The sequence below is a fragment of the Podarcis cretensis genome, assembly GCF_951804945.1.
Source record: "Podarcis cretensis genome assembly, chromosome: 8".
Taxonomy (NCBI): Eukaryota; Metazoa; Chordata; class Lepidosauria; order Squamata; family Lacertidae; genus Podarcis; species Podarcis cretensis.
Genome location: NC_137177.1, coordinates 71,863,576 through 71,888,768, shown reverse-complemented (window position 1 = coordinate 71,888,768; position 25,193 = coordinate 71,863,576). Strand labels below are relative to the sequence as shown.

The 25,193-nt window shown below is 46.5% G+C and overlaps 1 protein-coding gene across 1 annotated transcript; it reads left to right on the top strand.

Annotated features, from left to right (window-relative positions):
- Positions 1 to 1,283: 1,283 nt before the first annotated feature.
- Positions 1,284 to 25,154, top strand: LOC307222041 (putative glutamate receptor). Its single transcript, XM_079987060.1, has 11 exons — positions 1,284 to 1,354; positions 3,809 to 3,916; positions 9,362 to 9,393; positions 10,241 to 10,303; positions 11,257 to 11,436; positions 13,104 to 13,330; positions 15,186 to 15,277; positions 15,454 to 15,671; positions 17,953 to 18,178; positions 21,692 to 21,939; positions 23,727 to 25,154. The coding sequence occupies exons 2-11, from the start codon at positions 3,844 to 3,846 to the stop codon at positions 23,820 to 23,822; spliced, it is 1,455 nt and encodes a 484-aa protein (XP_079843186.1). The 5' UTR covers positions 1,284 to 1,354; positions 3,809 to 3,843; the 3' UTR covers positions 23,823 to 25,154.
- The last annotated feature ends 39 nt before the right edge of the window (positions 25,155 to 25,193 follow it).

Sequence of the window (25,193 nt, the reverse complement as noted above, 5' to 3'; positions counted from 1 at the left end):
AACAGGACCAGTGGTCAGGGATGATGGGAATTGTAGTCCCAAAAACATCTGGTGGGCCGAGTTTGCCTATGCCTGGCCTTCATTGTTTAAAACACCTTTTCTTTATTGTTCTCCATTTTTGGTGCAAAGTTTAGTTTGGTTTAAAAGCAGGACCAAGTTGTGCTGCAGGCTAGGAGGCTTAGAGCAATCGTGACCAGTGTGGTTAACTACATACCTTTCCAAGTACATAATCACTTTGGGTCTAGTTTTCTAGTTCAACCATTGAATGCACTTGCAGAAAACAGGGATCATGGCATTTGCACTCTAGAAAGCAACCTTTCACAGAATTGGGAGTTAATTGCTTCAGTGGTTGAGGCCGGAGAAATTACGATACAATTGTAAGGGGAACATGGTGTTTCAGTGCTACCCACATAGCTAATACACACCATGTACAAAAGTCTACCTCCATTAACACCTGAACACAGTGAATGAAAAATACATTGCCCTCAACATAGCATGGTTATCTGAGACACAGAGGCCAGGCTGGTGTGGATGAACACACTCTTTGAAGCAACAGAGGTGCCTGTACTGTATATTGCACATGTATCTTTTCTGAACTAACCGTTAGGGGTTTTGGCAGCATTTTTAGGGTAATGAGGCAATGTGTAAGCACAAGGAAGCCCCTCTTTTCCCATCACTGATTAAAGCCAAACATCAGTGTTGGGGAGGTGGGAGAATCATATGGGTACAGAAGGATGCGTGCCTCACTTAAAAAAAAAAAATGCTCCTTGCATGTAGTAACTTAACATGCCAGTGATCAATCTACACCAAGATAATACATCATGTTTTCAGCAACAACAGCAGGCAGTGACATCGCTTTTAGCTGTTTCTTCCTTGTAAATTTGACCTTAACAAAGCCTGGAATCTCTAACACTGACTGAAGAGCAGCAGGAGGAGTCGGACAGAAGCATTAACTGAAAACAAGCGGTGCAATTAAGAAACTGAACCCAGGTAAACCCCCATCCCCAGGTATAGATGGGATTTACAGGACTGTGTTATGATTCCCTCTTTATGGGGTGAACAGCTGTCGCTAGGGCAGGGGGTTCCTCTCTTTCTAAACCATGCAGTGAGGTGACCTCAACTGAGTGTGAGTGATGGGGGAATTAAACGCTGTGCAAAGTGTTCTCCCAGCTGCGAACTGAAACAGCATTCCCTCCTTTGGGACTTTTTCACTCCCCACTGGGGCTCCTCCTCCTCCGAAATGGGCAGGAGGGTCTGTGGTGTGGCTGATTTATGCAATCATTCCTCAGTTCCTTCTTGCTGGGCTGCTGTTGCTGAAGAGCTGTCCGTCCCAGGCCGAAAGGAGCCGCCAACTGTAAGTGAGATGAAACAAAGTCAGCTTGCCTTTTCTATTCCCCCCTTCATTTTTCTTTCCTGCCTGGACACAATTTTTTTTTTCCTTTTGCAAACAATCAGCACCAGATGCTGTGGACTTAGCAATAACATAATCTCTTCTGCCTGGTAACCCACCCCCCCCCGCCGCCGGTATCTATTCCATGCAATCTCTTTTCTCTTGGTAGGGGGCTAGAGTTTTGTCTTCACTCTTTCACGTTCCAGCTAATTTTCCATTTTAAAAATGTCCATCTTCAATGCAAACTTGGAAGGGAGTTTGGATGTGCCTCAATGCTCACTCAGGAAACTTTCAGTTAGAGGCTGTGACAATATTCGGGTAGGATTCGATCACATGCTAGTAAATGCAGGTTGCACAATTCTCAGTGTGCAACTTACCTGCTATGCTCAAAAAAGACAGAGAGGACTTTGGGTAAAAAAAGAGGGGTGGAAAATTGCAAGGTAGCCTCCCTGGAAGCAGCTCAGAATGGGTGCCTCCTATATAGCCAACAGTGCCTAATCTTGCCGCAAGCAGATCAGGATGAAGGGGGGAGTGGAGTTGTCTTGAAGTGCCTTCATTGCACAGGTTGTCCTATAAGTGCTTTAATCTACATTGGGTTGGCGGATGTGTGACAGAACTGTGGAAGCCTAATTAATTTGGCCTCCAGGTTATCAGTTGAGGGTAGCAAAGTGGCCGTCCAGTGTGACCCAATGCAAAATGTCAAGCTGAAATCTGCAAAAGAGGGGTTGAGTTCGGTTTGAAGCTCATGGAATCTCTTGCAGAGCCTGGATCCTCCCCATTTTCCAGGGTGTCCCAGGGAACGATCATTTTTCTGGACTTTACGCATGTCCGATTGCCTCAATCTTATTATTTAAAGCTCTGTGAGATTTCACATGTAGAATATCATTTTTCCTCCACCTGTACACAGTAGGGCTGGAGGGGCAAATTTGATCGAGTTTGCATTTTAAGGTGACCCTCCCTAACGGAAAATGAAATGCAAAAGTGAAACAGATACTTTTCTTTAAAAATAAAATAAAATAAAATTTCTCCAGATTCTGCGATATAGTTTTCCAGCCATGTAACATGTACACAAATGCAAGTTACTGAGTAAAGTTTTGCATAAAAACACATCTATTTGTGATGGTAGCGTACAAAAAATGCACTGTACTGGAGAAAATTGCTTTGCAAAAATCTGTGTCTTAGGCAAACTGCATACAAAAATGTGTGCATCGGAAGAAATTCACACTAAAATGCTTTTGAATCTTCAAGAGGACTTTTTTATATGTATTTAAAAAATAGCAAACTGCTGTGTACATGTGCAGAACTAACCTTAAGATTGGAAAATGAGAAACAAAGGGCTGCGTTCAACTAAATTCCAGAGTAGACCCATTGAAATTAACAGATCCATGTTATAATAACATGGCCCATCTAGGCCAGTATCCTGTTTTCACAGTGGCCAGCTGGGTGTCTGTGAGAATCCTGCAAATGGGAACTGAGCACAAGAACTCCCTCCTTGCAGTTTCCAGAAACTGGTAATTCAAAATCACTTTGCCTCTGACACGTCAGTGGGTCAACTCTAAGTTGGACTAGCATGGGACACAACCCTGGGAAATACAGTGGTACCTTGGTTTACGAACTTAATCCATTCCGGAATTCCGTTCTTAAATCGAAACCGTTCTTAAACCGAGGCGCGCTTTCCCTAATCAGGCCTCCTGCTGCCGGGGCCCTTCCACCATTCGGCTTCTATTCTTAGACCAATGTAAAGTTTGCAACCCAGGACTCTACTTCTGGTTTTGCGAAGTTTGTAAACTGAATAGTTTGTAAACTGGGCTGTTCTTAAACCAATGTACCACTGTAGAGAAATTGACAGGTTCGGCCATCCGTACCTTTGCCTCTTTCTCTAACTCTCCTGCTTCCCCGAGTCTCTCCCTCTCTCTCTCTCTCTCTCTCTCTCTCTCTCTCTCTCCATGTACACAAGTGCAAATCATTTGAAATGCATGCCCTCCTTTGGAAGAGGACTGATGTGTAACTCCCAAAAGTAATCTTCTTCCAGCAGATCCCCTCGTGCCACTGTGACATTTCCCAAGAGGGACTCGCATAATTCTGGGGGTGCAGGAGAATCTTGTAGTACAGTGCTGCTGAGACTTTATCGCTTTGGAGATCTTTTCAGACTCACGACTGAATACCCTCCCTGAATATTAACAAAACATAGAGACGCAAAACTTTCCCGCATTTGGAAACGAGTGAGTGAGAGAGAGAATGCTAAGGCCAGAACCATCATCCTTGGTGCTTGATTTCCATGGGGATTATTTTGGGGGGAGAGGCATCCTAGATTTAATTCCCTTCCGCCCCAATGCTTATCTTTCCCTGCAGCAACAGATATGCCCTAGACCTGTGCAATAAATTGCAACAGCCTGATTTGCATTTTGCTGCCAACAGAGGCTCCCCCGATCAGTAGCGGTGAAGTTGAGCTGATGGACAAAACCCTCCGAGTCGCCTTTGGCGTGTGCACCACTCTGCTTTTGCTGGGAAAACCGAACTGGATAGGTGAGAAAAGAAAACTCGTCTTGAATTCTGTGACCCAGTTTACAAAAGCTCTTCCTTTGTGATGCTGAAGGCCTCAGGTTTAGTCGGAAGCCTCTCCTCTGTGTGTTGCACGCTAAGGCCAGAAGCTGAAATGGAGGTGCAGGAGAGGAAGGGGCCAGGCATGATGGATAATAGAATTGTAGCGTTGGAAGGGATCCTAAGGGTCATCTAGTCCAAGCCGGGACGGGTCAGGACAATATGGGATTGGGGGGGCAACTCCCATCTCTTGCGGGGGCGCAATTCGTGCCAGCACCGTCGATTAAGAGTTTGTGTGTAAACTTCGACACCTCCCTTTCCATGGAGGTGCAGATTGCAGCTATAACAAAGGTGGCATTTTTTCATCTCTGCCATCTAAGCAGTTGGCTCCTTACCTCTCTCGCCCTGACCTAGCCACTGTGATCCACCTGACGGTCACCTCCAGACTTAATTATTGTAACTCATTCTACAGTGTGGTGTAGTGGTTAAGAGCGGTAGTCTCGTAATCTGGGGAAAAGGGTTCGCGTCTCCGCTCCTCGACATGCAGCTGCTGGGTGACCTTGGGCCAGTCACACTTCTCTGAAGTCTCTCAGCCCCACTCACCTCACAGAGTGTTTGTTGTGGGGGAGGAAGGGAAAGGAGAATGTTAGCCGCTTTGAGACTCCTTAAAGGGAGTGAAAGGCGGGATATCAAATCAAAACTACTCTTCTTCTTCTTCTTCTTCTTCTTCTTCTTCTTCTTCTTCTTCTACATGGGGCTGCCCTTGAGACTAACCCCGAAACTCCAGCGGGTGCAGAATGCTGCGGCGAGACTCCTTACAGGGTCCTCGCAGCGGGATCACATTCACCTAGTGCTATACCAGCTGCACTAGCTCCCGGTGGAGTACAGGATCAGGTTTAAGGTGCTGGTTTTAACCTTTAAAGCCCTATACGGCCGAGGACCCTCGTACCTACAGGACCGCCTCTCCTGGTATGTCCCACAGAGGAACTTACGGTCTTCAAACAAAAACATCTTGAAGGTCCCAGGCCACAGAGAGGTTAGGCTGGCCTCAACCAGAGCCAGGGCCTTTTCGGCTGTGGCTCCAATCTGGTGAAACACTCTGTCACAAGAGACTAGGGCCCTGTGGGACTTGACATCTTTCTGCAGGGCCTGCAAGACAGAGCTGTTCCACCAGGCCTTTGGCCAGGGCACAGCCTGACCCCCTCCTTTGGCAATCTTCACAGAACTCTAGCCCAATGGTTGCCATTAATCTGATTTGAACTGATTTTATAATGAAATGATTTTAGAATGTTGTATCATTTTACTGTTGTTAGCCGCTCTGAGCCTGGCTTCGGCTGGGGAGGGCGGGATATAAATAAATTATTATTATTATTATTATTATTATTATTATTATTATTAAGCCCCAGTAATGCGGCAATTCTCCTGCCAACCTAGCAGTTTGAAAGCATGAAGTGCAAGTAGATAAATAGGTACCACTCTGGCGGGAAGGTAAACGGCGTTTCCATGTGCTGCTCTGGTTTGCCAGAAGCGGCTTAGTCATGCTGGCCACATGACCCAGAAGCTGTACGCCGGCTCCCTCAGCCAGTAAAGCGAGATGTACGCCGCAACCCCAGAGTAGGTCACGACTGGACCTAATGGTCATGGGTCCCTTTACCTTTAATGCGGCAATTGCAGCTAAAGAATCCCAGACAAATGGTCATCCAAAAATGCCCAATGAAGGAGAGCCCACCACCTTCCAATGCACTCTAAACATATGGAACTCCCTGCCACAAGATGCATCAACAGATCCTTGTCTTGACTCAGCATCCTACGTCTTAAGAGATGGGCTGTAAGTCAGTGGTTAGCACATCTGCTTTGCATGCAGAAGGTCCTAGATTCAACCTGCCAGGCAGGGCTGAGAGAGAGACAAAGTCCCATCTGAAATTTTGGAGAGAGCTGCTGCCCGTCAATGTAGACAACACTGAACTAGATAGACTAAAGGTCTGACTCGCTATAAGGCAGCTTTCTATGTTTCTGAGCTCCTGAAGCCTCTATATCTGACCTTGTAAGCAGAATGTTGGACCATATGGTTTGATTCAGGAAGGGGTTCCTTAGAACTTCCAGCTGTCTTTGGGAAATCCTCAGCACACCTGAGGCCATACCATTTCAGACGGCAGGTGGAGGGCTGCATACTCATCCCTGTGGCACAAAGGAAGGAAAAAAATGTACCTCCCTGCATGCAGAATATTAGCACCTCAGGGTGAAGGGTGCGTTAGAAACCTTCCACAATCAGGGAAGCTTTAAAATGTGGATCATTCAGATCCTATTCACCATAAAGGTAAAAGGTAAAGGACTCCCGGATGGTTAAGGTACCCCTGACCATTAGGTCCACTCATGACCAACTCTGCGGTTGTGGAGCTCATCTTGCTTTACTGGCCGAGGGAGCTGGAGTACATGTGGCCAGCATGACTAAGCCGCTTCTGGCGAACCAGAGCAGCGCATGGAAACGCCGTTTACCTTCCCGCCAGAGCGGTACCTATTTATCTACTTGCACTTTGATGTGCTTTCAAACTGCTAGGTGGGTAGGAGCTGGGACCGAACAACAGGAGCTCACCCCATCGAGGGGATTCGAACCACCAACCTTCCAATAAGCAAGCCTAAGAGGCTCAGTGGTTTAGACCACAGTGCCACCTGCTCCTATGCATGACCAACATGAATAATAACAAAAATATGCTGTGCTTTAAAGTCCCAGCAATTACCTTGAAGACTGACTCAGATATTCTGTTTGCAAATTCAAATATAAAGTGTTGTTTATCTTGCCAAAAGCAAAGTTTTTTTTCTTGGGGGTGGGGTGGGGAGTGAAAATCTGATTTCAATAACTGTTTTGAGCAGATCGGCTTAACAAAATTATCTTTATTAACTTCCCTGCCACCCCCAAGAGAGAAGGTTTTGATTTATTGAGGCAGGTTTTGCGAAGCTCATTTCCACGCAGCTGCAGTGAAAATGGTACAAAGTGTTTTACTTTGATCTAGTTGTTCTGCGGGAAATTTTCATAATTGGCAGCTCCACAGATCTCTGGGAAGTTTGAACTTTGAAGAATTTACAACGCTGCCATTCTAGAGGTAAAAGTCCAGCTTAGTTTGCTATTCTCCCAGAATTAGAAGGCTGCTCTGTTGTTTTTCTCTGTGTGCCAAAATACGTTTTTGATGCTTGGCTCGAGAGTTTACTTCCCAGAGGAGCTCCTCTTGCTGTTTGATGGATGGCATTTGCCAAAAACATTTGAACAGAGGTGGGAGATCTGCCAGGAAGGGGCTAGGGAGACTGGGAGATGGGGAGAGGGCCATAGCTCATTGTTATGGCACCTGCTTTGCCTTCGCATGGTCCTGGGTTCAATTCCCAGCATCTCCAGGTAGGGCTGCGAGAGAGACCTCTGCCTGAAATGCTGGAGAGCTGCTGCCAGTCAGTGTAGACAGTGCTGAGCTATGTGGACAAATGGTGTGATTCAGTACAAGTCTGCTTCCTATGTTCCTTGGACCAGGCTGGTTGCAGTATATTGGCCTGGGCACTTTCTGCTCCTGCATCTTCTTTAATAAGTTGTAACCGTACCGATGGATAAACGAACCTCCCTGAGATTCCGTAGGCAATAACTAGCTCAGTGGTGGAACGCACATTGTGCATGCAAAAGGACCCAGGTTCAAATCTTGAATCTCCCATTCCCAAACCCTGGAAAAACGCTACCAGCCATGTAGATTGATGGGTCTACTATGGTATGACCTGGAATAATATGGAAGATTCGTATTTGGCACCCGGCCAAGGGAGGTAGCTCTCAACTGGGAAGGAACACAGGGTGACCATTTAGGCGTTGCCAAAAATCAGAAGAAAGGAGAACGCAGATTTGCATAGCATTTGCATATGTTCACCGCTTATGTATAGTTGGCAAATTTAGAAGCAGACTATAATTTAAATACATCTCACCCTGGTGGGTTAGGCTGGGAGCAAGTTACCCTATGCACCAGCTGAGTCTTGCTGTTGATGGGCCTTGTGATCTCTCCTTAGAGTTACGTATTTACCTTAAATCAGCCTTGATCCCTCAAATGCATAAGGACACGGGAAGCTTATAATGAGGAAGTCGCCTTAAACGGTCTTATACCATTGGTCCATCTACCTCAGCATCATCCACACTAACTGGCTCTCTGGGGTTTCAGACCAACATATCTCTCAGTCTGATCTGGAGATGCCAGGGTTTGAACTTGTCACACGACACAGATGTTCTGCAGCCCTTCCCTTTTCCAGGACGGTCCTCGGCAAAACAGGACACATGGGAGGGGGCCAACCCTGAATTAATCACACCTTCGTTCCCTGCTCGTGCAAAGCTCCCTGATAGGCTACGATCTCTCAGACACAGCTCCCTAATTGGCCAGGACATATGACACACAGGACGGCCTGCAGCACAGTCTCATAATTTCATATCAGCCCGCCGCCCCCCACCAGAAAGCCACACGGCATTATGCTCTGCGGCTTCTCCTGCTTTGTGAGGTTTCCGCTCACACATGCCACCTTGCGCCTCCTTTCTCCACGGTGCTTGTTCTGGGATCCCAGCAGAAAAGATCAGCGTTTGGATTTGGGCGCTGTACAAATGTCCCTGTCACGAACTTTGGCCATGGCTGCCATGCAATTATTTATGGCTTCTTTCAGGACGTTGCCTTTTTCTTTTTAAAAAAACAACAACTAAATAATAAAAAGCTTGGAGGCATTCTTCTTCTTCTTCTTTACAATGGTGCTTTGAGCGCCCCCCCTTCCCACAGTGGGGGGTACTGAAGGCTTCAATGAGGCCACTTGTTCCCGTCCAAGGCCCCTGCGCAGGTCTCCAAAAAGGAGCCCGAAGGAACTCCTGCTGGCTCAAACGAGCGGGCGCTGAATGGGAACAAGGGGGTTCCTTTGAGCCTTTCTGTAGCTCCATGGAGAGCTGTCGTGGTGTGAGTAAAAGCCCCTTTTGAGGAGGCGTAATTTAGAGTTCAGTCCAAGACGGAGGAGGCAAAATTGATGAACCTTTTCTATAAACACTTTAAAGAGAGAGAGAGAGAGGGAGATTTGGTCCCCAGGATTCTGGAATGTCCTCAGCTCTCTGCCAGGCAAGCTGGTATTTTGATTTCCTCAGGCCAGAGTTGGGGGAAGCTTTTCCAGCTCAGGGGCTGCCCTGCCCTGTGGACAGCCTTCTGGAGGCCACATGCCAGTGGCACGCAGGTGGGAAAATGTGTGGGGCAGCAAATGCAACATTCACCTTGGTGCCATGGGGAAGTTTTTATGCACACTTTCTGTCCTCCGTCCAGGCAAGCGAGGGGCATTATCAGAGTTCAGTGACCTTCCGCTTGAAGGATTGTGGACCTCCAGTGATGGTTGCAAGAATGCGATAAGTTCACTGTTCCTTTGTTGTTTTGTTTTAATTCACAGGCGCTGCAGAGGATGGGGATTCCGTCAGCAGGGTACGTGTGGATTGTCTGGGGCAGGAATGGATTTGAACACCAGTGTTAGATGCTTAGCCAGGTTATGGGGTAGGAGGGATGGTCCCATGTATTAACAGAAAGAGATGCAAGTCTTGTCCAAGTCTAATGTGAGAAGAACCAATTGACCTTTCTGATCTTGGAGTTTCGAACAGTGCTGTGTGCGTGCATGTGTGTGTGCAGCACTGTTCCAATGGCCTATTCCTATTAAAATCCTCGTATTTAAGGGACCGCGTCTCCTGGTCTGCCCCGCAGAGGACCTTATAGTCCATGAATAACCATAGTTTAGAGGTCCCGGGCTCTAAGGAAGTCAGGCTCTCCTCCACCAGGGCCAGGGCCTTTTCAGTGATGGCTCCGACCTGGTGGAATGCTCTGTCCCATGAGACTAGGGCCCTTCAGGATTTAACCTCCTTCCGTCGGGCCTGTAAGGCAGAGCTATTCTGCCTGGCCTTTAATTTGAATTCAGCCTGATCTTTTATTTCCCTTCTCTTCCTTCCCCCTCTCCTTTAATGAAGATTACACGCTCTGAGACCCCACAGCTAATTCTCCCCTGGCCTCCTCGCTGGCCCAAGTAGGACTAATTCAGCCAGCTAGCCCTGGTGATTATCTAATGCTTATTAGATGGATTTCCTCTAAATTGATTTCTCAATTTTGAATTTTATTGTTATTCATGTTCTTATACTGTATTTTATACTGCTTTTACCATTGTTTTAAATTTGTTGTTAGCCGCCCTGAGCCCAGTTTTTGAACCGGAAAGTGTGGGGTATAAATAAAAATTATTTTATTATTATTAGTAGTAGTAGTAGTAAACAAATGATTTCGTTTGCAGGACTCCGCCTCTGCTGGGGAAGGCGGGAAGGACTACCCAATGTTCTATGTCACAACCATCCTGGTAAGGCGGCTTGGCAACTTTTGCAAAAGATGGGACTCCACAGTGTTGTGGTGTTATAAAGCATATCAAAAGTTTTTTTTTTCTTCTCTTTACTAATGTAGCTGAGTTCGATTGCCCCCAAATACCCGTTGCTGGAAATCCCAGGTTGGCAGAGTGCTGTTGCACACGATATCTTTATTGTCATTGTCCCATGCAGAACAATGAAATTGAAAAACTACATAAAACTACATAAAAACTACATAAAACATTCAAAAACCCCTAAAAACTCTAAAACCCCATTTTAAAATACACTGTACTATAGAGACCCCTTATGCTGCATTTAGAACGAGAATTGCATTTGCATAGAAACGGTTTCTCAGGCGGATAGTCCTGGCCTTTATAACCCTATACCTTCTTCCAGAAGGCAGAAACTGAAAGAGATCATTTCCGGGGTGCGTACTATCCTGTGCTATCTCTGCCGCTTTCTTATGGCACCTGGCAGCATAGATTTGATCTAAGGTGGGAAGAGTGCACCCAATTATTCTCTCTGCAGTCTTTACAACCCTGGATAGCATTGTTTTTTCCCTGGCCGTGCAGCTCCCAAACCACACACACAGACCATAAGTTAGTGCGCTCTCCACAGTGCAATGGTAAAATGCCATCAACAGGTCCTTTGAGAGATTGTTTTTCCGGAGGATTCTCACATGTCTGGTTTTTGAGCTTCCTGCAGGCATCTGGTTGGCCATTGTAAGAACAAGGTGCTGGACTAAGTTGGGCCATTGGCTTGATCCAGCAAGCTTGTCTTATAGCTGATGAAAACTTGGCAGCACCTCGCAGGCAGCTGAGGTTAGGTTGACCCATGAAGTTCTGCCTGTGGTCTTTGGTGGTTCTTTCTTTCACATGTTGGGGCCCTGGTCAACGCAACCATGTGCGGACATGCCTTGTTAGCTAGGTTCCCCTTGTCTCATCCATAGGAAAAGCCTTATGTGATGGCCAAAGGCGCAGAGCTCGAGGGCTACTGTATCGACCTGCTGGAGAAGCTCTCCAAAATGCTTCACTTCAAATACAAGGTGGGCATCGTTAAGGACGGGAGGTATGGAGCACTGAGTGCCGGAGGAAACTGGTCCGGGATGATCGGAGAGATTGTGAGGAAGGTAAGCTTTCTGCTGAGCATGTGTGTTGTGCATCTTTCCTGTTGAAAAAGACTACTGCCACTTTGCAGCACTCGTGGAAATTGATAAAAGGAAAACCTAATCAGAAGAACATGTTCTAGCCCAGACATCTTGGGTTTGATCAGTCTTAACTGGAGTCCAATATGGCAGCAGCATATTCCCAGCACCTGGGATGGCCTCACCACCTGCCCATGGGTCCTGACCCACTGGTTGAAGAACTATGGCCTATACTGGTGGGCAGCGTTTCTCCAGGAACGGGTCGTTTTTGACAAGGCTGTTGTTTACTTCTGCCAGCTATTCGTTTTGCATTAGATTCTCTGACCTCTAGCGCCACAGTTGCAGATTTGGACTTGAACATGTGTGTCTTCTACATGTATAACTCTTGGGGAGCCATGCAATCTTGCAACTGGCTCTGTCCCCCTGCCAATCTGCTGTCTCTCTTATTAGAAAACATTTACTAAAAGAAACAGATTTGTAGTTTTGCCACAGACGCAGACTATGCTTACATAACTGCCGCAATGCTAAGAACATTCCACGAGTGGATATTTTCTTGAAGTTTGTCATTCCAGTATGTAACGAACAGAGACCGTATTCCCATAAAGCTATTTGGATGGCAATTCTGCATTTCTGTTATGATAAACTAGAATTTGTTAATCCGGTCTTAATATTGTCGGGGTATTACTTGATTCCCCCTCCCCACAATTTCTTTGCAATGCAAACTTTTGCTGCTATTAACAGATTTGTTAAAAGTTCTAGATCTTCTTCTGGGAATATACAGGCTGTCTCTAATACACTCGTTTGGTTAGTGCAAGGATTTCCATTTGCATAACTTACTCTCCCTCTCCTCTCCCTGTGTGTTCCCCGCACCCTCCCCAAATCTGCTCTGGAGGTTTGGGGGGGGGGAGGACCCTGAACAAATTTAGGAGAGGAGGGAAAGGCATGGAGAGGGCGTTGGCTATTTGTAGATTAGTTGCGCTGCAGAAGGCGTGCTGGGGAGACCACACATTACAAGGAATGCAAAAATAACTTTAGCTAGCTTTTAATAACAAAACCCCCTTTTACATTAATTATAATATATCAATAAGCATGACCCAACCACCAACCCATCCCCCAAGGTACTGAGAGAGCTGGGTGCTGCTCTTTATATACTATATCCAACAGCTTAATTACCACACCTTAACAGCACCTGCTATACTGCTTCACAGCTGTAAAACTAGGTCACGTTATTTGCTCTGGCCCTTCAAGACATACACATCTTGTGGAACAATAATGAACCTTCAAATTTAAAGAGACCATTCAACAGAGGGGAGGCTCTGTTGTGCAGGCAAAATACTTTGCACTGATGGAAGGAATGCATTGAATGCCGTTCTATTATTATTTTTTAAGTATCCCAAATATTTAGGATCGAATGACACATGCATGGGTGGATCCTGGATTTCTGAAGTAGATCCCCCCCAACCCTGAGGGCTGAAAATCCCAATCTGTTGGATCCCCGTTCTCAGTGTCATGATTCTACTTTGGGAAACTGTGAAATGCACGGCTATTGACTGGGAACCAAGATGGGGAACAGAGATCTGTGCATGTGTGTGGAATCTAATGACATTGTATGAGAAACAGTCCTCTGCCACCTCTATCTACCCTTTTGGTAGGAAGCTGACCTGGCGGTTGCTCCGTTGACCATCACATCGGTGAGAGAGGATGTCGTTGACTTCACCCAACCTTTCCTGTACACAGGAATCGGGATCTTGCTTGAGAAGGACACGTCCCTTGAGGAGGCTTCCCTCTTCCATTTCTTGACCCCCTTCAGCAAGGAGACCTGGTGTGGCATCCTGGTGGCTTACCTGTTCTCTAGCCTTTGCTTGTTCCTCGCTGCCAGGTGAAATGTCTCTTCTCTCTTCCAGATGATAGAAAGGAAGAAGCAGGTGCCCCCCCTTTTTTAAAAAGAATGGTATAGTTGTGCTTGTAAGTTGCTTTGAGACATTTTTATGAGTAAAGGGACTTATTATTAAGCACAGTACATATATGTAAAGACATGATAGCCAGACATATGGGCAGAGACACAAAATATTACCAGTTTTTTTATCACACATCTTCAGCTGAGGGGAATGTGGCAAAATTCTCTTCTCAGGTTGATAGAAGCAGGTGACCTCCCCAACCCTACAGCCTTGATAATTTACTTCATGTGCCTGTAAACACATCACAAAGACCAGACACATCAGTGGATTCATAAAATAATATTATTAGTGATTTATTTTTTTACCACACTCCTTCATCTGAGGAATGTGTGGTAAAATTCTCCTCTCAGGTTGACAGAAGAGGCATATAACTTAAATAAAAGTAACAACAGCTGGGATGTTTTACCACAGTATGTGTATTAAAGCACACCATAGCCCAAACATATTGGCAGATTTTTACCACACATCTCCACCTGGTTATGTATTTTTCTAACCAGTTTTGGGATATATTGTCTATATCCCAAAAGATGAGCCAGAAATGACTTCACAGCTTTGTTTTATTTATTGTTTGGTCCACCTTTCGGTATTCTAGTGAAGAGTTGCATGTTTCATGTTTCATTAAATACAGACACAGAAGGTTATACATTTTATTGGGGTGGGTAAGTTTTTCCCTTCTCTGGTAACAACTGCCCTCCCCAAGGGTGCTTTACCACCTGCAGTTGCCCACAGAGAGGGCAATTTTCAATGGAAAAAATGGCTGGCACAGAGGAAGATGGCCCATTCAGGCTCATGGGGTCCTGCTCCACCAACTGCAGCCTGCCCCTCACCAGCTGACCCTTCTTACTCACAGCCAGTCCAAAGAGGCTTCCTGGCTTCCTCCTTAGTCTCAATTTTGCCTAACAGGGAGGAGTAGGATGGAGGCAAAAGATATAGGAAATAAATCAAGCCTGCTGGATCATTCCACCCACCTCTTATAAAGCCACCCAAATTGGTGACTGTGGGGTGAGTTCCATAGTTTAGTTCCTTTGGCTGCGGCTGTACCTGTCCTTGATTCTGACTCCACCCACTGCTGGGCCTTCTGCCCTATCACATCCAGTGGGTGCCAGTCACTGCTGGGCTCGAGTGGAGTTGGGGGGTGAAGCCCCTCCCCTTTTCTTGCTCCTGAATGCTGCATAAAACTGTAGTCTAGGAACAGCCACTTTTCATCTGGAAAGAAAAGGAACCACCTGTTCTCTTTTGCAAGTTGCACACAGCTTCTGTGCTCCTGTATTATAATATAATATAATATAATATAATATAATATAATATAATATAATATAATATAATATAATATAATATAATATAATATAATACAATAATATATTATTATTATTATTATTATATTATATTATATTATATTATATTATATTATATTATATTATATTTATATTATATAATAATATATAATATAATATAATATTTATACCCCACCCATCTGGCTGAGTTTCCCCAGCCACTCTGGGCAGCTCCCAATTGAGTGTTAAAAACAATACAGCATTAAATATTAAAAACTTCCCTAAACAGGGCTGCCTTCAGATGTCTTTTAAAGATAAGATAGCTGCTTATTTCCTTCACATCTGAAGGGAGGGCGTTCTACAGGGTGGGCGCCACTACCGAGAAGGCCCTCTGTCTGGTTCCCTGTAACCTCACTTCTTGCAATGAGGGAACCGCCAGAAGGCCATGTGTCCACCAGGGGCAGGTGAATGACTGCCTTACCTTTCTGCCTCCCCACTCCAGAATGAGCCCTTGCGAATGGGATGGAAATGAAGAGACCAGCTTCACGCTCATGAACAGCCTGTGGTTTGGAGTGGGGGCGTTCACCTTGCAAGGTAGGCCATATCAAGAGAGGCACTGGGAGATTCTCCAAAGTCCCATAGTTCCAACTGTGCATGAAGAAGTCCTTTCTTTTGGCTGTCCCAAATCTTCCAGCATTCACTTCCATTGGACTTTTAAGCACTTCTGATGTGCTTTCCGATGCTCCCATGCTCTTGCTTCCTCCCTGCAGGTACCGTGCCCCAACCCAAGTCTCTCTCCGTACGGATAATTTCTGCCATCTGGTGGCTGTTCAGCATTGTGCTACTGACCGCGTACATTGCTGGCTTCAGCTTTGTTTTGGAGTCGGGCTCTGAGCAGGTCTCCATCCAGACCTTTGAAGACCTGGTGAAGCAGGGCCATCTGGAGTTTGGGACCATGGAAAGCTCTTCGACACTCCAGTATTTCAAGGTGGGCTTGGCTATGTTTGGCTGCCTGGGATTTCAACCCTGGGGTAAGACAGCAAAAAACCAGTTGTATGGAGACCTTGGCGGACTCTATACCAAATGCGGTTGGTACAGAACAGGCATAGGCGACCTCAGCCCTCCAGTTGTTTCAGGACTACAACTCCCATCATCCCTAGCTAACAGGTCAGGGATGATAGGAATGGTAGTTCCAAAACATCTGGAGGACCGAGGTTGCCTATGCCTGGTATAGAACAAGATTTCCCAAACTTGGGTCTCCAGCTCTTTTTGGGTCTCCAGCATCATCCCTGACTACTGGTCCTGCCAGCTAGGGATGATGGGAGTTGTAGTCCAAAAACAGTTGGAGGCCCAAGTTTAGGAAACTTTGGTATAGAATACAAGTTTCTGGAAAACATGAGTGCTGAGAGTCCTCAGGTCCTCTGAGAGGACTCAGGTCCTGGTGACAGGCTTCCCAGTGGGGCAACTGGTTGGCCAAAATGAGAACTGTATGCTGGACTAGATGGGCCTTTGGCCTCATCCAGCAATGCTCTTCACAGATTCTAAATGGGAATAAACTTGGGAATCTAGAGGGCTGCTTTTTTGCCCCCTCCATGCACACTGCTCCTTTGAAGGGCTCCTTCCACCCGTCTATGCATCCGCCGAAACAATTTATCATGGTAACATGTTGCTGTTACTTGTTTTCTTCTTTACCTTTTGTGGCTCCTTATTTTACTCTGTGGAGAGTCGTGCTCATTTATAGCACTATATAAACGGACTAAGCAAATGAACAATGAAAGATTGAATGTCATTTTGAAGGAGGAGGGCATATGGTTGGTCTCAGCCATAGGAGCCAACTCCTAGAGGCTCAGCTCCTTCTGCCCCCCCCCATAAAATATTTGAGGGGGCTGGGCCTCCCCCCCCCAAAGTTGACTGGCATTGCCATTCAAATGGTGTGCATGCACTGTGTCATGTGATTGGTTATGCAGGGTGGGCCTCACCTGCTCCTCCCCCATATATTTTATTCATGTTGGCGCTCCTAGACTCAGCAAACCACTTGTAGTGGACTGGCCCATCCAGGTCAATTCATCAGAATTAAAATCTCAGACATCTGGTAGGCTCCATGTCGTTGTGAGTCACATGCATGCTCTTCATAGCACTGGGGTGCCAATTTGCACCTGCTCGCTTTCCCCTGGGAATCTGGGTAAAAGTATAAATAATTGTAGCCTTGAAAAGCATGTAGAGCTGAAAGGGGAAGTAGGAAATACTCTTCCAAAGTCCTCCTTTGGCTCTGTGTAGTTTTCAAGAGAAAAGAAGGTAACTTTCTGCGTCACCTCGTGATCAAGTGGGGCAGGAATTGGGGTCTGTGGGTGCCAGGGGAACACCTAAATGGTACCATTGTATGCATGGGTGTGCCTTGGCGACCCCTGACATTATTGAATACCCTGTGGCTTCTTCGAATTACAAAGGCTTGTTTGCACATGCTTGTGCGAACTGCTCAGCACGTACTTGTGTAAATGGCAGCTCTTTTTCATAGAATCATAGTGTGCTGGTCCCATGGGTAGATTGAGAAGCGAGGTCCAAGTCCAGTCCGAGGTCGAAGGAGCAATATGGAGGCAGACCGTAAAAGCTGAGGCTGGGTGCAGGGCAGGGTTCAGGAGGAACTGGTGACCAACAACGTTGCTTCTGTAACTTGGGGCTGGGGCTGGCTTTTATCTGCCCCGAGGCATAGGGCGGCCCCGGTCCACAGGTGACTTGCCTCTCCTGACCTGGAGGCGAGCATTCCTCCTGCCGGAACTTCGTTCCCTCCGCCTCTCTGCCCTGAGCCTCTGCAGCTCAGGAGAGGCTGGAGGGTTACTGGACCCAGAGGCAACCTCAGCTTCCTCTGACGGGGCTGAGAGTGGAGCACCTGCAGGCAATGGGTCCTCCAATACCTCAGGAGCCAGAGCAGACTCAGCTGGTGCCTGCACCTGAGGATCCAGGACAGGTGAGGACCCTTCAGGCTCATGCCCCAGCCCCGGCTCAGCTGATTCTGGGGGCGGGGAATCCTGTGCAGGCTGGGATCCCTCAGGTTCAGCCTCCGACTCCGAATCCCAGGCCATCACACATAGAATTGTAGATTTGGAAGATGCCCTGGGGAACGTCTGGTACAACCCCCTCCAATGCAGGAATGAATATGCAGCTGTCCCATATGGGGATCAAACCTGCGACCTTGATGTTATCACCACCATGCTCTTACCAACTGAGCTATCCAGGAAGCCCTTCCTAATGTGATCCACTTGTGGCTGTAGAACTCCAAGAACCCGATCCAGCAGCTGGTCTACGAGTCCATGAACAAGAAGAAGGACACCGCTTTCGCAAAGAGCTACCAGGAGGCAGTTCAGCGCGTGCTAGATTCGAATTATGCTTTCATCGGAGAGTCCATCTCTCAAGACCTTGCTGTTGCTCAGCACTGCAACCTGATCCGCTCTCCAGAGGTCATAGGGGCAAGGGGGTTTGGCATCGCCACACCAAAAGGTAAGCCAACAAGAACCAAGAATTGGACCTGAGATGTTTCAGATCGCAACCTGATTGTCTTAAGCCAGGGCTAGGGAATCTTTTTCAGACAGAGGGCCACATACACTCCTGAGCAGCCTTCCAGGGGCCGCATATTAATGGCAAGTGGTGCCGGAGGCCTTAGTGGGCAAAGCAAAATGTTCCCTTTCTAGAGTAGGCTAGTTTTACCCACACACACACATTTCTGTTCCCTTTCCAGGCAAGCAAGAGGCACAGAGTTCAAGGACACATTCCAGCCAGGCCAAAACACTCAAGAAGGGTGTGAGTCAGGGCTGTTAAAGGATATTGCTAAAAAGGAGGTATAGCTTGGGGGGGGGGAATCCAAGGGCCTGATAGCAAGGCTTGGAGGGCCACATTTGCCCTGTGTGCTAGGGGTTCCTCAACCATCTTCAGCAGCGATTCTGACTTTTGTTCTTGCAGTGTGTTCCATTTCTTTGGCACTTGCCTACCCAGTCTTTGGGTAGAATTTGGTGATTCTTTATTTATTATTATTATTATTATTATTATTATTATTATTATTATTATTATTTTATTTTTTAATGCTGTGTTGGTTTGTATTAGGGCCAACTGAAAGGTAGCAAGTTGGTTTTTGGGGGCGCACCCAACTAAGTTCTCATCAGAGTTAGATCAGTTTAAATTAACGGACCCTAATTAGTGATGTCCATCAACTTCATTAGGTCTGCTCTGAGCAGGGCTGGCATTGGCTCCAACCCCTTTGAATTCACTTGGAATCTTCTTCAATCTGGATGTGAAGCTAAAAAAGGAAAATAAAGGAGAGCGGGGAGGGTGGATTAAACTTATTTGTGATGGAAAAGTCAGTAGCTTAAGATGGAACAGAGGATGAGGTATCATGCAGACTTAGGCCCCACCTGCATTATACATGATACATGTAGAGCAGCATCATGCCACTACTGGCTTCTCCCAAAGAATCCTGGGAAATGTAGTTCATTAAGGGTGCAGGGAGTTATTAGTAGTCCCTCTCAGAGCTACAATTTGCAGAGTAGTTTAAAAGAGCAATTGCTCTTCCCAGGCAACTCTGTGAATATGGTTCTGCTTACAACTCTCAGAACCTTTAACAAACTACATTTCCCAGGATGCTTTGGGGGAACCATGTTTGCTTGCAGTGGTAGGATACTGTTTTAAATGTCCATTGCAGATAGGAGCCTTAAATCTGTATGCAGTTTCCACCAAAAGCTCTAAGGTGGTGTTTCCCAAACTTGTGTCTACAGCTGTTTTTGGACCACAACTCCCATCATCCCTAGCTAGCAGGACCAGTGGTCAGGGATGATGGGAACTGTAGTCCAAAAACAGCTGGAGACCCAAGTTTGGGAAACACTGTTCTAAGGGCCTATGAAGCACAGGGGCTGCTGTTTCTTTAGCCTCATAGTTCAAATGACATAGGACATCTAGTCCTTGCTGATGCAGGTAACCTACTGCTTCAGCATCCCCAATGGGTGACCTTCCAGTCCTTACTTGGAAATATGTAGCGAAGGAGTGTCCACCACAGGCTGCCCTCTAGATGTTGTTGGACTACAACCCTCTACCATTCCTGACTGTTGACCCTGCTGGCTGGACTGATGGGAACTGGAGCCCAACCAATATCTAGAGGGCACTTCCATCTTCCAAGGATTGGTGGCCACCAACCTGGATGGCTTTAAAAGAGGGTTAAGCAAATTCATGGAGGATTGGACTGCTAACCCTGAAGACTATGCTCTGCTTCTACTGTTGGAGGCAACAGCCCTCTGAATGCTGGGAATCTCAAGTGGGGAAGAGTTGCTATTGCACTCAGGTCCTGTTTGCAGGCATCTCATTGGCATCTGTGAGAACAGGATGCTGGACTAGTTGGGCCACTGGCTTGATCTAGCATGGCTTTTCTTATGTTCTTATGGCAGTCTGTTCCACAGTCAAACGCTTTTTGTACCGCCAGGAAGTTCTTCTTGGTGCTTAGCTAAAAACCCCTTCCATGTAACTGGAATTTGTTGGTTCAGGTCCTGCCCTCTGGAGAACTGCAATTTTGCTTTGCCCATCGATGACAAAGCCCATCAAATGCTAAAAACGTCAACACCAGCACTTATTTGTATCTGCTTCAAGCTCTAATTGGAACACATGGGAATCTTAATGGAACACCAGGAGATATTCTAAGGGTGGCTGGCCTCTTTTTTTGCTGAGCTATAGTCAACCATCTGGATGTCAAAGCAGGCTTGGCAAAAGTGATGAATTGGGTGTGGAGAGTTAGCTTGTTGCCTGCTTGACACCTTCTAATCACTTAAGTACAGAATTGGGCTTTTTTGCCATCTTTCTCTCTCCCCTTCTTGCCCCCACCCTTTGGCTTATCACCCAGCGTAAATGAATAATTGACATAAAACCCAAGGCTTGTTCTCTGTTTTGTGGCACTGGACTTGGGTCTTGCACTTCCAGTACTGCGTAGAAAATGACACTGAGTTCTTCATCCCGGTTCTGCTTTCACTTTTTATAAAAGTAGTGCGAGGATAATTTGGAAAAAGTTTGTGGGCTATACCTGGGGAAACCAGCCAAAAGGTCTATGGCTAGTAGTTGAACATTGAAGATGTCTTTTGCTGGAGCGGTAAATAAACAGAAACTTAAGGGGTAGGTGGGAAATAATGGGTTTGGGGTAATGAATGCAAACTAAACAAGTGTTGCATTTTATTATTGACTTTGCATTGCCTACTCTGTTTCCAAAAGCTCTCTTCCGCCCCACCCACCCCCTATCTCAAAGAGTGGGGAATTTGTATCATGAAAATCAAATGTGATCTGGAAGGAACATAAAGTGTGGAAGCTGAGAGTAATAGGGCTATAACGGCTGCGGGGCAATAGCTATGGGAGCGTTAGGAGATGACCTGAAGGCAAAATCCCAGACCACGTTGCTCAGCCTTGTGATGGCGCTTGTGATGGCCATCACAGTTGGCATTTTCAAGCAGATGTCCACAGTGCTCAGGACTAGCAGCCTGCCAAGGCATGGTTAAGGAAGCAAAGCTGCTCAACAGAGCCAGTTTTGAAGCACCTTAGAGCTAGACATCCTGTGGCAAAGCCACCTTGTGTTCAAGAATTGGGACCAAGGGTTGCATATGGCTAGACTAGAACCGTACCTTAAACTCTGAGAAGGAGCAGTTATCTTTTTATGCTTGCCGAGCAAAGCGCTTGAGATTTTCTTGAAACGGTGGTTGTTGATGCTACATCTAAAATCCTTGTGTGAGTGGGAGAGCAGATCGATAGGACGTATACCTTATCTAGTTTCTAGCCTGATGTTTGGGTGCATGTAGCCATCTTCCAAGCTTTGCCTGTAAATTGTTAAAGGCTGGGCTGGCCTAAATGGTGCCTACAGACATTGCTGGATTCTATGAGATTCAGGTCAGAGGTGATGGGAATTAAGCGTCTGGAGGGGGCACCAGGTGACCTACCCCTGGGTTAAGCCAAGAAGTGATGACCCTTCTACTAATCCGTGTCCACTCCTAGGATCCCCCTGGACTAACGAACTGTCGGTGGCCATCTTGAAGCTCGGAGAATCTGGCGATCTCGACTACCTCAAGAGCAAGTGGTGGGAGAGCAGCTGCTCCGATGAAGATCACGACAAGTGGAGCCCGCTGAAGCCTCAAGCGCTGGGAGGGATCTTCCTCTTCCTTGCCCTGGGCCTTGCCTTGGGAATGGTCATCGCTGTGGTTGAGCTATCCAAAAAAAGCCGGCACACTGCAGATCAGGAGAAGGTGAGTTGCACGCTGGATTTCTTGCACGGAATATCAGTGCAATGCTTATCATCCATTAGGATGTGGCCAGGGGCTCTGTATATTTGCAGGGTTACCTGGGAGAAAGTGTTTTACTTGTGCAATGTGGGTGGCCAATAGGTTTTCCCCTTGCCTTGAAAGAAACTGAATAATTTAAAGCCCTGGGGGGCTTCCAGCATATTCTGTTGTGCGTAGGAACAATTTCTCTGCACTTTCCTCTTGCCAATGGGGAGGGCTGATAGCACCCCTCAGAGCAGGAGATGTTCCTGAACAACAACTCCCATCAAGCATGGGCAGGGATGATGGGAGTTGCAGTTCAGCAATGCCTGGAGGGCCAAAGGTTCCGCACACCTGCCTCAGAGGGCTGGAATTGACCCCGGGGGTCTTCTGTAGTTTTCCTCTACTTTAAACAAGGTTTAAAGGATGCTTTTAAACTGGATCCTTTACTAATGTCCTTCCCAGTACATTTTCCAGAAATTTCATTTTAACTTCAGGAAACCCCTCAACTGGACAAGTGAGAAGTCCTTGTGTGTCATCGAGCATTTGGGGGCAGGTTTTAGGGCAGGAAATCTTCAACTTTTTCAGACACAAGCTCCACCTCTAACTCCCAAATGCAACTTGGTTTTGTTTTTTAAGAACATATATTTGCATGGCAGTACTGCTGCTGTTGTGAGCAGATCACCTGACTCAATGAGACAAGTGCCGGGAGCACTGGTAAATCTGATTTCCCCATAACTCCCTACCACTAGGAAAGCAGAATTTCCCAGTGCTCCTGGTGCTTGGTTCACATCCATAGTAGGATGCTTTGTGCCACAAGCAACATGTGGGGGAAAGACTACCTTCCAGCTCAGGAGTGACCCCTCTGATCTCCCATGGGCATTTCCCAGCCTTCCTACCTGATATTGCTTTTGACAAGATGGCAGGGACTGCACCTGGTGGCTTGCTCATGCAAAACATGTCATCTTACCCCTGAGCTAACTGCCCCTCCTCATCCCCCCACGCTACCGAATTCCCGCAGTGTTTCAGCTAAGTCACACAATGCACAAAGATGTGCATTGATCTGTTGCTCTCACACTGTTTCCTGCGAGGCTTTCAGTGCTTGCCACATACCCAGAAAAACAACATTCCATCACACGCTAAGGGTCATGTGAACTGACCTGCCGCTGCGTTTTTATTTCCAATGAAGGTGCTCATTAGGGAACATTGCGACTTTTCTTCTACTTTTTTTTTAAAAAAAGAAATTTCCTGCAGGACGCTCTTTTGCCAATTGGGGGGTTCCCTTGCGAAATGTTTATTACGAACCGTTTTTGTACCACCATCAATCACCTCCAACTGCTCAGCAAACCTTAATGAGAGTTTGTAAAGGAAATCAGCAGTTTCTAATTGACAGGCCTCCCAGCCTCCTGTTGTCACACTGCCCTTCCCTCTAACTTTACAGATGTTCAGTTAGCTGATCGCGACACAGCAATATATCATAGCCCACTTTTCTTGTACTAGAAACTTAATGGCTTACCAAAAGAAAAGAAAAAGTAATGCACGTGTGGAATTTCTGATTTACATTTAAACTCTTTGAGGTGGTGCTTCATTGAAGGTTGGCGTGGAGAGTCTGTGGCTCTCCAAGGTCTCATTGGATTTCCAGGCCTAATGGTCAGAGATGATGCAAGATGGGAGACTAGCAATATCTGGAGGGGCACGTATTTCCCCATCCTTAAGGGGAAGGGGGAAATAAACACAGCACTATCATTCTCTCTGCCTTTCCTTGTGTTTAGAAATCTTGCTGCGCCGTGTTCACCAAGGAGCTGAGCCAACGCTTCCGGCCGAGAGAAGGGACGCCGCAAGAGAGCGCAGGGAAATCGAAGCCATGAGTCGACGTAGGAAAAGCAAAAGGCCAAACCTTAATGAACTTCTTCTCCCCTTTTTTAAAAGCAACTCTACTATGCATTACTTAGTGGTGCTCGCTTGAGAGCTCTTCCTAACAATAGAGGGGGTGTCTGGCTAAAATCTAGCGTAGGTTCTCTGTAATAACACAAACCCTAAACCCTCTCCCCATATGTAACGTTGCAAACCGCAGGCGACTGAACCAGTTTGTTCGGGGGCTTGCTAGCGCCTGGGTCCTGGGTGTTTTAATATTTTCACTCTTCCAGAGTATATGTTACCGGTGTCTGTAAACCACAGCCTTGGCAGGATGACCAATGCTGATAGCAGTTGTTGGAAGAACCTTAGTGAAAGCTATGCAAATAATTCATTTGGAAGTCTAAGGGGAAGCAGCAGCACCATTGGGCTTCTAGGGAGTTGTGTGGGTGGGCAGAAACAGTGGCAAGTAAAGTGCAGTTCTGAGCTCCATAGCAAGCTTTTTTTGAGAGCAAGTTGCTAGTCTAATGAAAGAAGGAAATGCTGTAGACTGGGGGGGAAGGGTTGCATGTGTTGTTTCAGGTGTCTGCAGATCTCCTCCCTTACAAGAAACATGAATCGTGGAAGTGTGCTCAACATGCAGAACAGAGGCAGGTAGAAAGTGTTTCTTGACCTTTCCTTGGCCCAGAGCATTATTTGCATTTAGTGCTGAGTATAAGCAGCCTTAAATGGCACTCCTGTGGACCTGTTCAGCTGTGTTATTGACAAGTTGCTCAGAAGGAGGTGGTGTTTTTAATCAAATGCTTAACGGAAGCCTAGGTTTTGCAGATGAAGCTAGGAAGTGCTTCCATCGCAAAAGAGCTGGCAGGTGCCCCCAGCTGTAGTTAAGGACTAGTACCAACTTTCCCAAATGCCTCAATGCAGCACAGATTTGCATGCGCTTAAGCTCACTGAGATCAGTGTCCCTGTCTGTGTTGCGTTGTGTGATCTAGAGTTCTGACAGCTTTTCCTTTTTTGTGTGTGCGTTCAAGCTTGCTCACAAACCGCAGTAGCATATGAGCATCTGGGAGACAGCAGCATTGGCCCAGGTTGTAACAGCAGAGGGCACAAAGGTCTGCCACAAGTTACATCTTTTAATATGTGCTGGGGATTTAAAACGAAAGGGCAGATTAAGTTAGGATACAAGCTACCGCTACACAGAGCTGTCTCTCTCTCTCTCCCTGGTAGAAGTCTCTTCTAAAACCCTCTCTGCAAGCCAACCACCTTGCCTTACAAACGGAACAAAAGAATTAGCAACATTTTTATGTATCACAAAAGTCATCTAAATAAAAGCAAGTTATGACCAAGCTGCCTCCTTGTATGTATATCTACACGTCAAAGTCTGT

Coding starts and splice junctions, on each gene's coding strand:
- LOC307222041 (XM_079987060.1), top strand. CDS start 3,844: ATGGACAAAACCCTCCGAGTCGCCTTTGGCGTGTGCACCACTCTGCTT. Junction 15,672..17,952: donor CGACACTCCAGTATTTCAAG/GTGGGCTTGGCT, acceptor TTGTGGCTGTAG/AACTCCAAGAACCCGATCCA. Junction 21,940..23,726: donor ACACTGCAGATCAGGAGAAG/GTGAGTTGCACG, acceptor CCTTGTGTTTAG/AAATCTTGCTGCGCCGTGTT.